General features: G+C 59.6%; 3 protein-coding genes across 3 annotated transcripts; all 3 read right to left on the bottom strand.

The window, feature by feature from the left end:
* Positions 1 to 1,306: 1,306 nt before the first annotated feature.
* On the bottom strand, positions 1,307 to 4,186 carry LMXM_08_0190 (hypothetical protein, unknown function; the record flags this gene model as incomplete). Its single annotated transcript, XM_003872533.1, has 1 exon — positions 1,307 to 4,186. One exon carries the CDS (start codon positions 4,184 to 4,186, stop codon positions 1,307 to 1,309), a length of 2,880 nt encoding a protein of 959 aa, XP_003872582.1.
* A 1,087-nt stretch (positions 4,187 to 5,273) lies between these two features.
* On the bottom strand, positions 5,274 to 6,158 carry LMXM_08_0180 (conserved hypothetical protein; the record flags this gene model as incomplete). Its single annotated transcript, XM_003872532.1, has 1 exon — positions 5,274 to 6,158. One exon carries the CDS (start codon positions 6,156 to 6,158, stop codon positions 5,274 to 5,276), a length of 885 nt encoding a protein of 294 aa, XP_003872581.1.
* Positions 6,159 to 12,289: 6,131 nt separating this feature from the next.
* On the bottom strand, positions 12,290 to 14,173 carry LMXM_08_0170 (hypothetical protein, unknown function; the record flags this gene model as incomplete). Its single annotated transcript, XM_003872531.1, has 1 exon — positions 12,290 to 14,173. One exon carries the CDS (start codon positions 14,171 to 14,173, stop codon positions 12,290 to 12,292), a length of 1,884 nt encoding a protein of 627 aa, XP_003872580.1.
* Positions 14,174 to 17,544: the final 3,371 nt, after the last annotated feature.

Here is a 17,544-nt window from a genome sequence, read left to right as displayed (position 1 = left end):
AACGAGTGAAGCAGCGGACGAGGGAGCAGTCGGAGTCGAGGAGAGAGCGGTGATCGGAAAGGAAGGCACAGGCGCGTGCTTGTGTGGGTGTGTGTGTGTGTGCCGCAGTGAGAGCTGTATATGCGCACCTCAGAGAGGGAAGACGGGAGAGGGAGTGGTGGAAGGGAGACGCGGCAGATGGGATGGAGAGCGACCGTGGGCGAGTGTTGCGTGTGCGTGTGAAGTACCCTGAAGAACGGAAGAAGCAATGCAGGAAAAGAGAACCCAAAAGGCTGTGTTCGTTACTCTGGGAGCAAGGGGGGGGCGTGAGGCGAGGAAGGAGGAGGGGGTTCAAATACGGGCAGAAGTGAGGCTGCGGCCGGCAATGACGCGGGGGGTGCGCGGCGGGGTGGGTGGGACGGATGTGGATGTGTGCGTGGCAGGTGCGCCTCTCACTACCGAGACACCTGCCATCTTAAGTGGCCCGGTGGTTGGACCTCACTCGCACCACCACCACCACGGTCGGGGCTTAGGGAGGTGCGAGCGAGAGCGAGAAGCACGTGCATCGGCTCACCCACAAGCCCGCATGCAGCTGCGCTGATACAAGCGCCATACACACCTAAATACACATAGACAAGAATAGAAGTGTTGCCCGTGTGGCACTGCTTTGCGCGCGCCTGTACGCGGGGTGACAGCTTGTTCAACGGGGGCGAGCGTCAGCACGCGCAGCCTTGGGCACTCAACGGGCCTGCACGCGCACGCAGATGCGAGAGCAAGAGAAGGGAAACGATACACGCAATGAACACTCCCGTGTCAAGCGAAGCAAAGCCACTGTGGTCGAAATCAGGCGTGAGGCACCCAATAAACGCAAGGCGGGACTGCTGAGAGACAGGGAAGGGATGCATGAGTGCTTGTGTATCCGTCTCTCTGTCACTGCGCGTGGGGGCAGGGTGGGATGGCGATGTGCGCACATGCAACGCCGTGCCCCTCCCTCCCACCCTACCCCACTACCAAGTGGAGACACAGAGCGTAAGGGGTTACTACAGGACACATCAGCGCGTCCCGTCCCCCCTGCTCATCGTCCTCCTCCCTCCTGAAGCTGCATGTCTGTGTGCGTGCGAGGTGTTCAGCGGTACATCAAGCCCGGTGCCATCACGGGAGCAGAAGTGCAACCAGCGAATCTGCACACCATGCGCGTCGCGCCGTGGAGGAGTCGAAAACGGCCATGAGACCATGTGCGTGGAGTGGGCAACGACAGTAGATCGAAAGATGCGACGTTGCTGTGGCGCCGCGTCGGGTGCACATCCCCAAAACACGCCGTCGCGACCTACTGTTGCCTCTTCGCATGTCCTGTGACAGAGGCAGCGGCATTGCCACTGGTTTGAAAGAGGCGAAGTTCTTCCTCGATGGGCACCAGGTGCACCTCCTCCGGCTCGAGCGCCAACCGAACCACGCGCAGCGTCGCGTGAACAGCGCAGCAGGCGTACAAGAAGCAGGAGGCAATGCATTGGTAGATGAGCGCACGCAGGACGTTGTCGCCGGTGTGTGTGTACACGTCGCCCATCTTGTCCGTAAAGCGTACGAGCCGACACGCCACAGCTGACACGGACCACTGCGGGACCGCCTGCGCGGCCAGCAGGAGCCCCAGCCCAACACAGCTCACTGCGCCGAGCCTCGCGAAGATGTTGCACGTGATGTCCACCGGGGTCCACGTTCGCAGCGGCACTAGTGATACAGATGTGCAGCAGCACAACAGGAGAAGAATGCCGTGGCGCAGCAGCATCGGCACTGTCGCCCACGTCAGCGCACCAATACTGAGCACCGATGCTGTGAAGACAAGGTAGAGACACGGCACATCGGCAGCATGTGCCAGACTCGGTGCAACCGCCGTCGTGCACCACCGTGAGGCAGCGGGCGGTCGCGCGTCGTCGCCGTCCTGCGGCATGGCCGCTGAGGCGTCATGACCCTGTCCGCCTTCCGGCGCAGCAACGCTGTCCGCGTCCTGCGGTTTCGATCCGTCTGCCGCGGCGGTAGCTCCGTCTCCCTTCATCTTCCACGCATCACTGACGGCTATCGCAGTCCGCTGGGGAACGGGGTGAAAGGCGAGCGGCCGCTCACAGCGCAGAACGCCGATCACCACAGAAACCGCCGCCAGCAGCGAGCCGGAGGTAAAGACCAGCACACAGCTGCTAGGTGCGTTGCGCAGAAACAGCACTGTGCCCGAGATGGTGGAAGCGGAAAGCATCCAGCACAACAGCACCACCTGCTTCACCACGTACTCTTCCCGCGAAAGGCAGGTCACCACCTTGGCTCGCTGCCGCGCTCCGCCATCGCTGCCCTGCGCTGCGGAGGCGGACTCCAGCTTGGGCTGCAGTGCCGGCGGAGCTGGTGGGCGTGCTCCGTCGCGGCGGCCCGCCCGCTTGGCGGCCCAGTACGACTGATGCTCTGCCCGCTGTGCCGCCCGCTGCGCTGCGTACACCACCGGTGTCTCAAAGGATAGCGGCGGCTTACGGACCCGGTAGAACGTGAGCACGACAATACTGCCCGCATTCGCGAGGGTTAGAAGGACAAGCATGATGTAGTTCAGCCACAGCGGACTCTCCTCGTTGATGTAGCTCTGGTTCACCGTGAAGATGCCAGTGAGGGCCTTGGCCATGGAAGTCCACGGAAACCCAAGCCACTCGGTCAGCCGCCACATATTCGGCGTCGGCCGCGCGCAGTTGTAGTACGAGTAGGGGCCAACGAGGCAGCAGGCGTGCATCTCGTGCCCACCCGTGAAGGACAAGTTTGCCGGGCCGATCGCACGCTCAGCTGCTTCGCCCTTCGTGGCCACACTGGACGATGGCTTTAGCGGGCTCGCGAAGAGGTCCATGAATGTCAGGACGGGCTGCTGGTGCAGCCACCACGGTGTCGTAACGGCCAGCACAAGGCACACAGCAAACAGCGTGGCGCAGCAGAAGCACCTGTTCATCCAGAGCGTGTCCCTGTAGCACGAGTAGCCCATGCGCACGTAGCCATCCTTGCCCACCGACGGATTCCTCGTTCCACTCGGCAGCTTCAGCTTCACGAGGACGCGGCGGTAGCCGCGCTGCCAGCATGCAGAGAGGCTCCAGAGAAAGAAGAGCAGTGTCGCGAAGAGGCACGAGGGCATGGCGAGCGACATCACGGTGACTGTCACGGAGAGCGCGATTAGAGGACAGACGCTCGGCTCCTGCTTTAGCGCACAGAACTCTACACCGTTCCCGACGACGATCGGCGTGCTCATGTCGAAGGAGGCGTCTGTCGTCTGCGCCTCACCGACGTGGAGCTGCAGCTCATTCTGGAGGGCAAAAAAAAGCGCCCACACGAGCAGCGAGCCGCACAGGCACCACGGCTGCATCGTGCACACCTCCACCACGAGGAGTGGCAGAATACCCATGAGAACAATGATGAGGGAGCCCAGGAAGGCGGCCACGTCTCCCGTCTCACGCGTCGCTACCCCAGCCAGTTCCTTCTCCCTGCCGATGATTGTCTCATCCGGCGACCTGGACGACGCCGTTGCCGCATTCGCCGGTGGCGCCGCCAAAACTGCAGACGCCGCTGCGGTGGTGCAGACATCAGCTGGCAGGTGCAGACGAGACGCACACTCCCGATCGCAAACCGCGCGGCGCAGCAAGTGCGAGAGGGTGCCAGCGAAAAACCATGCTCCCGGCGCGCCGACGAGGACGACACAGCCTACGCTGACCCACGCAAGTGTGCTCCGCAGCTCAGCGGCGTCGCTGTGCGTCAGGCGCGGCTGTTCACGCGGCGTGAGGAGTCTCATGGCGAGTTCAGGCTGCATCCACTGCAGCCACACCCCACACGCGTACAGGTACAGTACATGGAAGGGGTACAAGATCTGCCCTTCGGCGACGACATCCTTTGGCAGGCGCATGGTCGCTGGCACGCCGCTGTAGGCCTCCGAGTTGTGCAGGTACCAGCTGCGGTACGGCTGCGCCATGGCACGGCGCATCCAGAAGAGCGACAGCAGCTCCTCGGGCAGGGCGTTGTCAAGAGTGCGGTCCGGCATCAGCGTCGCGCTGTGCACCATTGACTTCCCCAGCACGCGCTGCGCCCACGCGACGAGGTCGTGCAGCAGCATGGTGGTGGCGGGGCCCTCCGTCAGGATCAGAAGAACCACCCAACAGAGAAGTAGCGCTGCGGCCTCAAACAGGATGAGACCACGCATTGGCGCTCACGACGACGCACTCGGGAAGAGCGCGGAAGCGAAAGGCACACGATGCGCGTAAGAAACAAAGGGCCGCTGCTGGTGACCGTGATGAAGTAGAGGAAGACAGTCGAGGGACGACCCGCGAAGCGACCGGGCGAGTCGAAGCTGGCAAGAGATGGCGGCGCGCAGACGGGAGCGGCAGACTACAATGCGAGAACACGCCCCATCTAATGCGGTCGACTGAAGGAGAGGACGGCGGGCGCGTGGATCGGGGGGCTAGAAGGGGAGAGGGGGAGGGAGGGGGTGAAGACAGATGCATCGGCCACACACCGGCTGTGCTTGTGGTGACCACACACCGATACCATAACGAAAAACGCGACGCACGTGGAGATGATGATAACCATGTCGCGTACGATCGAGGGGGTTTGCGAGGGGGAGAGAGGCGAATGGACAGGCGGTCATCCGGCTGGTGAGGCAAGGGTAGAGCACGCATCCAATAGGCAGAGGCGCACAGGCACGGAGGGGGCAGAGAGAGAGGGAGCAAGAAGGCACTCTGGCGCCACGTAAAGTCCAAGAGGGATGCCTCTCGGTCGCGCAAAGGCAGTCCCGCACTGCACCTGCTCTTTATCAGACACCGAGGAGGAGGTGCAGCGGAGAGTACGCGTGCCATCTCCAGTTGCATCGTACGCGCAACACCACCGCCACCACCGCCGCCGCCTTCTTGGGTTTTCCTCACCCCTTCTTCTCTTGTACACCACTGATGACATGAGGCGCGGATGGTTTTGTGCTGCTTTTTGTTCTCCGCTTTCGACGCATGTGCGGCCGTGCCGCAGCCCGCCGTTTCCCTGGCGGGAGGGATGGAGAGACGTCCGACCCGCGACTTTGTACCCGTCCTCGACTGCCGACTCGAGCAACTTTCAGTAGCGATAGCGAGACCAGGAGGAGAAAAAGAAGCACACCGTTCAGGTACTGCGCAGGCACCCGCTTGCACAGGCAGAGACACAGCGAAAGAGAACCAACTGAGAAGTCCCCCTTCCGCACGAACGCCCAGGTGTCATTGAAACACGCATGCACACAGCCAGCACCCTGCTGCGCCGCTTCCCCCTTACACGTTCGCGGTCTGGTCACCAGACTTTGGCATCCACGGCGCGGTGCGGTTGACCGGGTAGGACATGCGCATGTGCATCTCTGGGCGGCGCATGTGCACACGCGGCTGCAGGAACCGCCGCGCCTCCAGCGGGACATCCATCGGCAGCTTGATCGACATCTGCTGCTGCTGCGCCTCCATCATCGCAACAGCCTCCTTCAGCCAGTTCACGTCGAGCTCCTTCGTGTGTTCGATGTGGTCGCGGATCGCCTTGAGATGCGCCTTGCCCACCTGGATCTGGTCATGCACGATGTGCTGCACCTCGCTTGACTGGGCCGGGCTGACATCTGCGATCTTCTGCGCAGGATTGCCCGCCCACAGCTCCCCTGCGTACACCCGCGCATCCTTTGGCACCGCCGAGCCGGCGGCAACAATCCCGCTGTTCTCGACGACGGCGCCGAGCGCGATGGAGGCTCCAGGGCCGATGTACACGTTGTCGTGCACCTCACAGCAGTCTAGGGTGGCGCCAGCACCGATGTACGTGCCCTGCCCGACGCGGATCTGCCCCATCAGCGTCGCGCGGTCCATGACGACCGTGTGATCGCCGAGGATGGTGGCGTCTTTCGTGTGGTAGTTGCGCAGCACCGAGTGGTAGAAGATGACCGTGTCGTGGCCGAGCACCACGTTGCCCACAACAAACGCGCTCGGCGCAATGAAGCAGGCGTCCTGTGTCCAGGGCAACATGCCGCGGTAGGCGCGGATGTTCTGGTGCCGCATCATCGGGTAAGGGTGGCGCTTCGTCCGCATGTAATGCGAGATCATAGAGAGGCGGCTGCCGACATCCTTAAGCATGTACCCGAAATACGGGAAGAACCCCGGCACGGACATCGCGCTTTTCGGCATGGTTGCTGAATGCGCCACGTGTGCAGCAAGGCGACAGCGTGAGACAGATGCAGAGAGATGCCCCTGCGCACTCGAACGCGGAGGGGGGGGGTGAGGAGGGCGGCGTAGTTCAGCCGCTGCAGCAAACACTCACGACGAGAGGAGCGACAGCGCTGTCTTGCACGACCTCAAGTACACACGTCGACCAGCACGAAAAGAATGGCACGACGACCGAAGTGCCTGCCTACCTACCAACGACGTGCAGCTGACGGACAACGAGCCGCACGAGGGAAAAGATGAGGGAAGAGAGAAAGAGAAAGCAACAGTGGGCGACGACTACTATCTTGTCGCCCAGCTCATTCTACTATGGCGCCGACACGCAAATCCTGCGCTCTCGGGTTGTGTCGCGGTGCGTAACGTGGGCGTGTAGCCTGCAGAGAGGGGGGGGGCACTGGTACACACACCGCATGCACGCGCAGACCCGCACAATCCGTCTTTGCTTCTGGTGAGATCCAGCACACGATGGGGACCACGCGGGCAGGAGACCTTGTCAGGCCGCCGTGGCAGCTGCGAAAATGCGTCGGCGGTGAGGCGACAGAGGCGGAGAGGGCCGAGACGACGAGGACCAGAAACGGAAGTGGGAGGTGACGAGTAACGCACGTGTGAGAGAGTGTGCGAAGCTGACGAAAAGGCGAACAAGAAACGCGCCGCGCAACGTGCGACGACAGGGAGCAGAAGCGAGGGCGGAGACGCAGCGTGGGCGCGTGAGAGATACAACGAGAGAGACACAACAGGAGGAGCAGAGAACGAAGTGAGCACAGCACGGCATCCAGTGTCAGACATAGAGAAAGAGAGGAGCGTGCAGGACGACCTCGTCGGTCTTGGGGGGAGGAGGAAGGGCGGAAGGTGGGCAGGTAACATGCAGAGGAGTGAGCGCAGATCAGATAGGTGCCGGCGTCCGTGAGACAGGTCGTTATCCATATTGACTCGCACACTCCCCCCGCTGTATCGCTCTTCGTTGCATCCTTGATTCCCCCTCTTTGGGTGGAACGCACGCACCGCATCACCGTTGTTCTGGTGCGCTAAATTCGTTGTTCATGCATCTGTATCAGGTGAGCGATGACCGACCGAGTCGCCGTTTGCAATTCCCTCTGTCTACTTCCGTCGCTTGAGTGACGGTGCTGCAAAGCGCGTGGTACCCAGCCGCCTGTGGCAGCCATTCATGGAATGGCGTCGATGGCGCCGACACAAAAACGGGAGAAGTGCGGGGTGTCTCCACATGCGCCACGGTGTTGATGGTGATGGAGAATGACAGCTGTGTCTGTGTACACGGCAGCTGCGTCCACACGCACACACACACACATGCATACAGGCATTCCACCTTCGAAAAGAAGAACAGAGAACGGAACAACAAACGACGGCACACGACCATCGCGGCAAGACGCGAGTCAAGCGACAACGCACCACATCCTTCATCTCGCGTGCGGTGACACATTCGCACGGGCATCCGATACAACCCCAGAGGGAGAGGGAAGACGAAGACAGAGACAAAACAATGCAGGAGACCATACGCACAGAGAGAGAGCGAGCGACGTAACGGGTGCCCGACGGAGCGCGAGAAGAGTTTCGGGACCCCACAGACACACGTACCCATTGCCGTGCATGAGTATCACAACGGAGGGCCAGAGAGAGGAGGGCGGGAGGAGAGGGGAGGGGAGGGGGTGAGGAAAGAGAGACCAACGAAAAAAGATGTGTGGCATGGATATCGCAAGCCTTAAGCACCCACCCACCCACAGAAGCGCACCTGCGCCGGCATTAGCACCTCACTCTCTCTGATCACCTGAAGCTGCGGCTGATGATGCATGCGTGGGCAGGTGCACTTGACGGGTGTACAAAAAAGGCTTGATGTGTTGCTCTTGTCTGTCGGTCACCATCTATCGCTTGTGCTCTTGCTACGCAAGCCACAGCGGGGGGGGGAGCACGGAGACAGAACGCGAAGGCGGAGGCGGCGCTTGTCGTGGAGCGTATCGTGAGGATGAAAAAGGAGGAAGAAGGATGCTGTGGTCGTGTGTGCGTGGGAGAGGGGGCGGGAAGAGGATGGCCATCAACACAGGCCTTGAAGGGGTGAGAAGAAGTTGCGCCAGCACACAGACGCACCGCCGGAGGCAGAGGGAAACGAGGGAGAGAGAACAGAGACGGGCAGCGAGGCTCACGGACAAAACAAAAAGAAAAATACGCGCAATATGAAATCAACAAGATCACAGGGCGAAAACCGGAAGAGAAGGGAAGGGAAGGGGAGGGGGGGGGGGCAGATCAATGCCAGAGAGAGAGGCGGAAAAAATACGCTGAAGTAGAGCGTGCGCACCCGAACACATTGACGACCCCTCCCCACCACCACCACCACACTCCTTTCTTAGAGACGCGCCGATGCCGTGATCAGCTAATAAAGAGAGGTTACAAATCAGGAATGAGAAAGAGGTCACGGTGAAAAAAAAAAGAAATGAGACCGGCGACGCCACACTGCATGGATGAGCGCGCGCACACCCGCACGGACATCGACGCACGATTCGAGGTCTCCCACGCAAGCAAATCAAAATAGAAAGAGAACGCTGACAAACAGCATGAAACATGCCTGTGGCATGTAGGCACATGTGCCTTTCCTTGTATGTGTGTGTGTGTGTGCGGCACACAGATGCTGAGAGGAGCGGACAATGTATGTCCTCTCCAGCGTGTCCATTCCACCACCACAAAGTACGTTGCAGGAAATTAAACGCGTGGCACACACACACAAAACCACAACGCGCCTGGCCCTCTCTGCTGCGCCATTGCTACATCCGGCTCCTATATGACGAACCCTCCCCTGCCGTCGAGGCCGGGCCATGCATCTGGCGGCCTCCAGGGTGCTGCTTGAGGACAGAGGCAGTGGCGTCTCTGTCGTGCGGGTAACTGGGGGGAACCAGGTGCATGCCGGGCGAGCTCACGGAGGGTTTTGACCAGACTCAGGTCAGTGTCTTCTGAGACCCTGCAGATTTTGCCTGTGTGCCCTGCTTCGCCCTCTCACTCGCTTAAGGCCGCGGCATCCCACAATGTGGTGTGGTGACTTTCCACATGGGGATCTGGAGGGCTCAATGGTGCAACTCGAGGCTGTCCTCGTCGTGCCTCCGACATCTGCGCCTCATCAGTGCAGACCCGGTTAGACGCAGGGGATGTCTTCCTTTCCTGACTTGTTGGCACGATTCATGGTGAGCTGATACACAGCTGAGCAAGGCCGCAAGTCCCTCCAGCACAGCGCCCGCCCTAGGTATGTCCGCGGACGCCAAGAGTCCGCAGTCGAACCCGGAGGGCAGGCTCTGCCGGCTGCTCGGCTGCCGCACAGCCTGGGGGTGGTGGCACTGGACCCTGTATGAGACGACGCACGGAGGTGGCCCCCGCATCGTCAGGAGGTGAGGAGGCCAAAGGACAAACGACGGGAAAGAGGAGGAAAAGAAGGGTGGCCGTTTCCGAAACACCACCGACACCAGCAGACAGACAGACATAGACACGCACACACCCAGCGTGGGAAGCGGGGCGCGAGCAGCAGCAAAGCAAGACAGGCGAAGAGAGGGGTTTGGGTGGTGGTGGTGTGGGAGGAGGGGAGGGGGTTGAGCGGCGGCAGGGAGATGTGATCAAGAAAAGCGTTAGATATATATATATATAATGCGGGCAACAACCAGCATAGAGAAGTACAAAACGAATAAAGGAGGCAGCTAAGGACACTCGCGGGGCTGTGGGGGGGGAGGGAAATGAGGCGCCGCCGGCAAGACGACGCCCGCAAAAACATCTATATTCAGCGAGAAAGACATGTGCACGCGCGTACTACACCATTTCATCATGCACAGTACGCGCGCGAGTGTAGCACGTTCTCCCTTCACGTGCGCCGCAGTTAGCTGCAAAGGTAGGAGCAAAGACAGCCGCATAACCAGCCGAGGCACGAGAAACTCTCGTAGATAAATAAGGAAGAAGAGATCGACTGTGGGCTCTATGCGTGTGTGCTGTTCAGGGGACAACGAGGAATAAAGGAGAATGACAAGAGAGGTTGACAGACCGCAGCTGTGATGTGTGGCTCTGGAGAGGAAGAGAGAGAAATGGGGCGGCCACAAAAGACAGAGACGGAGAACAAGCGGCTTCACGCCGTGCTCCTGCTCCCATCGATCGCCCCGCATGCCTCTCTCCCCTCCCCCCTTACTGAATAACTACCTCACTCTTTCTCCTCCGTAGCTTCGAACCACGAAGAAGCCGAACAAAATAGAGAGAAGAGTACCGCCCTCCGTCGCCACCCACACCCACACAAGCCCTACCCCTTCGCCCGTCCATCGTCATCCGGCGTTCTACGCCCCCTCTCGGCCTTTGTGTGGCTACTCAGCCGCCGCCACCTCGCGCCGACCCGGGGCCGCCAGGCCGAGATATGCCCATACACGGAAGCGCATAGACGCGCATGCCATCAACGCGTATTCCCTGCGCCCTCTGCCCTCCCCCCTCTTTTCACCTCGGCACAGAAGCACCCTCATTGTTTGAGGTCGGCGCAATGAAGGCGCAGGATTGGGAGGGGGGGGGAAGGCGGCGGCTGGAGAAGAGGAGAGAGAGTGAGCGAGGCGCGAGGGACGTTGAGGAGGTCCACTTTGCTGGAGTGACGCACGTGCACACACAGCACCTCGTGAGGCTATCCGGAGGGAAGGGGAGTGCATGAATGTATGTGATGTATATCGCCGAGGAGAGGAAGAACGCTAAGGGATGTGGGCAGTGGAGGGAAGTGGGCACCCCCCTCCTCCGGGTACAGTTAGACGAGCATGACACACGTACAGGCGGAAACAAAATGAGGGTGGTGGTGGTAGGGGAGCGAAGACAATGAAACAGGCACGAACGAGGAGAACGAGAGAGAAAGCTGGAGCCGGCTCTCACAGCTGGTGTGTGTCTGTGTGCGTGTGTAGGGTCGGGTATGCGGGTGCGCGGCGCAGACAAGCGCAAGCACCAACAAAGCGCTCAAGAGGGAGAGATTGTGTCGGACACACACACACACAGACACAGAAATACGCACAGACACACGTAGGGACACAAGAGACGCATAGCAAGTGTTCGGTACAGCGATGGAGCCCGACATCAACAAGCGGAGAAGAGAGGGGAAGAATGACAAGCTCTCGGGCGCATATGCGCCACGCACTCGTGAGGATCTTCCTCACGACTTACGCACTGATGTGGCGAGGGAGGGGGAGAAAGAGGGAGAAGAACGGTAGCGTAGCGCGCGCAGACACACAGGCCAGTAAGCAAGGTTTAAGAAACAGATAGAGGGCACTGATGGGCCAGAGAAGGAACATGGGGTGAGAAGGCGGTGTGTGTGTGGGTGGTAGTGGCGGTGGTGGAAGGTAGGAGGAGGGTGGGGGGGGGAATGACACGAGAAAACAGGGGGAGAGGAGGGGCCAACGCAGGCGGGAGGTGAGAACACGTGCATGCACACTACACACACACACAGATCCGCAAGTGCGTGTGCCAGGAGAACAACGAACAAAAGGTGACGCGAAGGAATGTGATGGTGATGCGCAGCTCCATCGAAAGAAGGGAAGACGGCAAACAAGGCAGGGAAGTAAGGGGCAGAGAGGGCGGCAAGAGACCACGACACGGGCGAACGACAGCGATGGCGGCAACATCATCCGCTGCAGTGCGGAAAACACGAAGTGCACAGCACAGTCAATGTGCAAATGGGAGGGGAGAGGGTGTGTTCTGCTCGCGTCATCTGTGCGATGTACTTCTAGAGGAGGGAGAGCGAGGAAGATGAGCAATGAAATCCGAACGCAGGCGCGCTCGTGGTGGACAACAGAGGAGTGCGGCGGTGAGGTAGCGGTGGAAGGAGCGAGGACGGAAGCAATGACAACGAAAGCGGGAAGGGGGAGGGGGAGGGCCCAGAATGTCCCCGAAAATCCACCGCTCTTATTCATTCACTCGCAGCTGGTGCGGCTGCACCCCCCCCCCCGCCCACACACACACACACCACCACCACCAACTGTCACCTTCTTGGGAAGGTGACCAGGAGGCAGAAGGGTGAAGATAAAGAACCATCACAGTTGCTCTTCGTCTTCTGATCCGGCGCCACACGTCCTACGGCATTCTCTTGGCTCGCATCAGCGAAGAACTACATTACGGCGGCAAAGGCGATGTAGCACACCCCTCGCCGCCTCGACCCACGCCGGTCCAGGTACCATGAGCTCCACCAGTTTCGGACAGCCCACAATCCACCCAAAGTCCTTAACCAGCGACGTGCAGTTGCGCATCAGCACGCACTGGAGATAGGGAAGCTTTTCGAGCACTGATACTCTTGTCAGCAGACCGCAGTGCGACACGTCCAGGTACGTCAGCGAAACGCACTCAGCGAGCGGGGCGATGGTGCGAATACGTTGGCACCCATTGACGTCGAGTACGCGCAGCTGATGGAGCGCATCGAGTCCTGTCAAGGACATCAGCTGCGAGCACTGCGTCGCACGCACCTCGACAACACGGGGCGATCTCGACAGCCACAAAAAGTTCTGCATGTGACAGTTGCCGGTGATCACCACCTTCTCCAAGGCAGGCAGCGCGGGAAGGTCTGAAAAGCCGCTCAAGCTCATGCACGTGAAGAGCGTCAACTCACGCAGTGTGGCGGAGGAGTGCGCCACAAACGGCCGCAGTGCGTGCAGGCTCGGCATGGAGAGATTGAGCTCCTCGAGCCCACTCAGACCCATCCCGAGACAGGAGGCGGACGCAAACGTGGTGACCGACGCCGGCAACAAGTGGTAAATGCACAGGTAGCACAGCGAACCCCTCAGCCACGACAGCCACGAGAGGTCTCGCAAAAGACCGCAGTTCTTCACAGTCACCGACCGCAGCTCCGGGAAGCCACACAAACAGTCGAATCCAACAAAATTCGCGCACCCATCGAGCAAGACACTTGTGAGCTTTCGGGCAAAACGGAGCGAGTCCACTCGGTTGTAGGTGCAATTGCGCAGTGTGATGTGCTTCAGGCGCGTGCACTTCTCCACCCAGCGGGGCAGCGAGCGCCGGGCCGAGCTCGTCACGTGGAGCTCCTCAAGCACCGGTGCAGCTGCAGCGGCAGGGGAGAGGCGCAGGCGCTTTGTCCGCCGGCCGCGTGCCCCGGTGACAGCGGTCGAGTTGGTCGATGTAAACTGCGCCGCAGTGAGCTGGTTCGCCTGTTGAGCCGTGGCTGGCGCATCCATGGCAGGCGTCAGAGATGGGCTGGTGCTCTCTTCTTCCTCGTACTCTTCGTCCTCTATGTTGACAGGCACTCGAGTGTCGGTGGGATCTCGGACAGTGGTTGTTCGACGGAACAAGTAGAGAACACGTAGGGATGCGTGAAACTTGTTCAGGAGCTTCACGGGAGATACGGAGCACGTTGCTACACGAACCGCACGCAGCGGGGACTGCAAACTGGCTAGGAAGTTGTTCACCTCCGACTGGGGCCAACGCAGGCACGATCGGACGTCAACCTCGACGACTAGCCGGCGCACTGACGGGGAAAGCTGCACATGGCGCAGTTCGCCGAGGCGAAACAGCTGCAGCCCGAAGAAATGCCGAGGCATGCGCATACGCCCGATAGCCGATGATCCAGAGAGCGGCGAGTCCTCGCTTGAGTAGAGCGTTAGACGCTCTACTGCTATGTCCACAATCTTCATACAGCAGAACAGCACCGCCGTCCCTCCAGCGGCTTGCTGCACGCCCGCGCTGAGACAGCGGTCGACCCACCACATGCCCACCTCCAGCGCAGCCTGTGCGCCATCCTTGCGACCGGCAGCACGACACGTTACCACCATCACCTCCCGTACTCCAGTTGCCGGTGCGAGGCAGACACCTCGCTCACGCGCGCAACGAGCAGGAACGCGCTCTACCGTGAAACTAAGAGTGTTGTTTGAGCCCACGCAATAACGTCGCTCCGTGGCGCATCGCGCGCCTGGACCAGCCGCAATCATGGCGCGGGGCGGCTGTGGCGAGAAGCTCACAATAAGCTCAAACATGGCTAGGGTGAGCATGGGTGGCGAAAAACGGTGTCGCGCACACGCACGCGCGCACGTTCAAGACAAAGGAGGCGAGAAAAAAGCCGAGAGACGAAGAGGGAGAGAGAGGGGACCCGAGAGGCAGCGACAACGGCGCAGCGGCAGCGGCAACAGAAGGAAAGAAGAACGAGCAATCAAAAGAAAACCACAACGGAAAGGCGAAATCAAAGACGCGCACGCGTGCGTGCCACCGCTCCCGCCTCCGAAGGCGAAGTGCCGGCGCGCGCGCGTTGGCGTGGAACGCGATCTGCTGCTGTGCAGCAGTCGAGCTGTTTAGATAAACGTTTATTGGGGGAGCAGCGCGAACAAGAGGCGCCGGGGAGAGACCGAAGACACACACGACACCCCGAAAAGAGGGAGGTTTGGAGGTGTGTGTGTGCGTGCGGGGGGGGGGGGAAGTGGTGAAAAGCGAGAAGAGCTGACAGGCCGAGTGCCGGACAAGAGAGAGGGGGGAGAGCACAACCAAACGACGAACCGGTGATAAAGAAATCGAACACACGAGGAAGAGGCGCGGAATCGACCACGACAAGCGATCTGCGTGTCACGGTGAACAGAGAAAGCAGAGAGAAGGGAGGGAGCCGCCGGGAGAGAAGACTGTGCGGGAGCCGGCTCGAACTCGTGAAGACGCAATTTGCCACCACCGCTGCCACCAACGCACACATAAACAGCGGAAGAACGAAAAAGGTGAAGGCCCTTCTTTCGCGAAATAAGGCAGGCACACGAGATACACACACACGCACTCGCACCACGCGAAGACTGACCGCCGGCGAGAGAGAGAGAGGACGAAGTGTGTGGGGAGGTCAAAAGGCGTGCGAGAAAGCAAGGAAGCAGCAAGCAGAGAGCAACAAGGCGACACAGAAATGCAGATGCGGCACGAACCGGAAAAAAAGCAAGAAGCTGTAAAACACACACACACACGGGGACAACCAGAGGTGGGGCAGGAGAAGTCGACAGCTACGCAAGAGAATGCGGTTACAGAAGAAGGGTGGCAAAGAAAACGAAGAACAAAAAAAAAGAAACGAAAGGGTAGGTGTTGCTGATGCGAGCAGATAAGGGAAATGGCCGGATGGCGAAGCCAAGATGAAGCGCTCAACTTTGTTTTCTTTTCCGGGAAGAGGGAGGGAGGAAGGGGAGAGACGGGAAAACTCACGCGCACACGCATACTCTTGTACAACTTCGTCGATGGCACACAGGCGTCGCGGACAGGCACACACGCACAAGCGCGAAAGCGATATGTGATTGGAAAACAGACCGGGTGGGTTTCTACCAAGTTCAGGGCCGGCGCACACGTGTGTGGGGGCCCTTGCCAATGCGATCTGAGAGTACCACGGCGCACCGTTCGACGTGCGGTAAAGCGGAAAGATGCACCGCAAAGAACAACGAGGAGGGGCAGGGCTGAAAACACACACACACAGAAAAACGAAGGGAGCGATCGAAAGGAAATACGCGAGAACTTGTCGAGAGGCAAAAAAAAAGCATCAAACACACACCTATATACATACATATACAGTTATATACATATATATATATGTGTATATGTATATACGTGTGCGCGGAGATGACGAAGACAAGAGCAAGAGAGAGGGCGACACGGAGAACGCGCGGGAGATCGATGGTACGGCGCAACAGCAAACAACGCAAGAAGACTTTTCGAAAGAAAGAAACAAAGACGAAACAAACAAAAAAGAAAACGAAACACGTCCTGTGACGCCGTAAGCAGGGCGGCGTGTATGTACGTGTACTTGTGTGTGTGTGTGTGTGTGTGTACTGGAGGTGTGCACTGCAGCGACGAGGAGCCAAGAAAAAAAGGAAAGAGCGGCGCGAGTCTCTCAGGAAGCACACACACACACGTACACGCTCTCTCTCGAGGCGGAGGCGAGCGAACCGCGAGCAAAAAAAAAATGGTGATGCGAGTCTGACGGAGACGGGGATGATTTCCTCGATGGGGGAGACCGCAACAGAGAGACAGCGGGGCGGAGGGAAACAGACAGACCACACAAAACCACGAAGACACACGCACACGGAACACGAGGGAGACGGGGCCCTAGAGGAAAAGGAAAGCGGGAAGAGAGAGAAGGACGTCGGCGTCGCGGGAGGCGAGCAGGCCTCCACAAGCCAGCGAAGACACGCTTATCGCACCACCGCCTGCACGACAGATACAGATAGAGGGAAGGGGGAGAGAGGGGAGGGGAGGGGAGTGGAGGGGCGCCGCTAGCACAAAGAAGAAGGGGAAGGGGGGATTAAGCTTCACAAGACGAAAGAGAAAACAAATATGCGAGGGTTAGGGGGAGGGAGGAAGGGAGGAGGGCGTTTTCATAGAGGGAGAGAGACGCTCACCGCGGACACGCACGCCCACACGTATGCACGACTAAACGCAGAGAGAGGCCCCGGGTGTGTGGCACTGCGGAACTTCGTCAACCCAGTTCGACAGTTTTGTGCCCCACCCCCACCCCCTCTGCGTGTTCCCTTCTTTTTTTTCGCTGTTGTTTGTCAGGTATCGTTCGTGGTGTGTGTCTACGTGTGCTTGCTCGCTGCTTTCAATGACCGAATTGCGATGATGGCGAGCTGCTGCCGCTGCTGTTGCGATGGAGGTAGAAACACGGCAGAAAAGCGTGCCTGAAAGCAACCGTGTATGTGTGTGGCCCAGCGTGCTGAGCTGTTGGCGGAGGGAGGGAGGGAGGGAGGGGGGCTCAAGCACTGACGCGCAGTACACAAATTCGGGAAACGCGAAGAGGAACAGAAACAACACGAACAACAGCAAACGAAAAGAAGACCGCGGCAGCAGAGAAACGCATACACACATACGCCTGCACAGACCCTCGGACAGGAACAACGCGAGAAGAAGGAGTAGGGGGGGGGAAGGAGGAGGGGGGGGGGCCGCGTTTAACCGATGCAAGAGCGGTGAAAGCAGCGTTAGAGGAGGTAAAACAACACGCAGTGGGGAGAGGAGGGGAGGGGAAAAGACGGGACAGACGGCCACCAGAAACACGCAGCAGCGGAAAGGACACACACACACAGACACACACACACGCAAAAGAAAATAGGGTGGGAGAAGAGTTGGGGTGGGGAATCAATACGCGCGCAGGAACACGCAAACCTTCTGCGATAGACGACAATTAACGAGTGCAGAAGCTAAACGGCACACCAGAGATGAAACACAGCAGCACTCGTCTTGGCAGTTCAATGCGATCCGGTGCGCACGCAAAGAAAGTGAGCGAGCGAGCGAGCGAGAAGATGCGTGAGAAGGCCAAAGTGGCAAACAGGCAAGCGAAGAAGACAAAGAGTGATGTACGAAAAAAGAAGAAAACGTTTCGCAGAGGAGCGAAGCACAC

This window comes from Leishmania mexicana, chromosome 8, assembly GCF_000234665.1.
Source record: "Leishmania mexicana MHOM/GT/2001/U1103 complete genome, chromosome 8".
Taxonomy (NCBI): Eukaryota; Euglenozoa; class Kinetoplastea; order Trypanosomatida; family Trypanosomatidae; genus Leishmania; species Leishmania mexicana.
The sequence above is the reverse complement of the archived record's forward strand: the minus strand, read 5'-3'. Positions and strand labels throughout refer to the sequence as shown.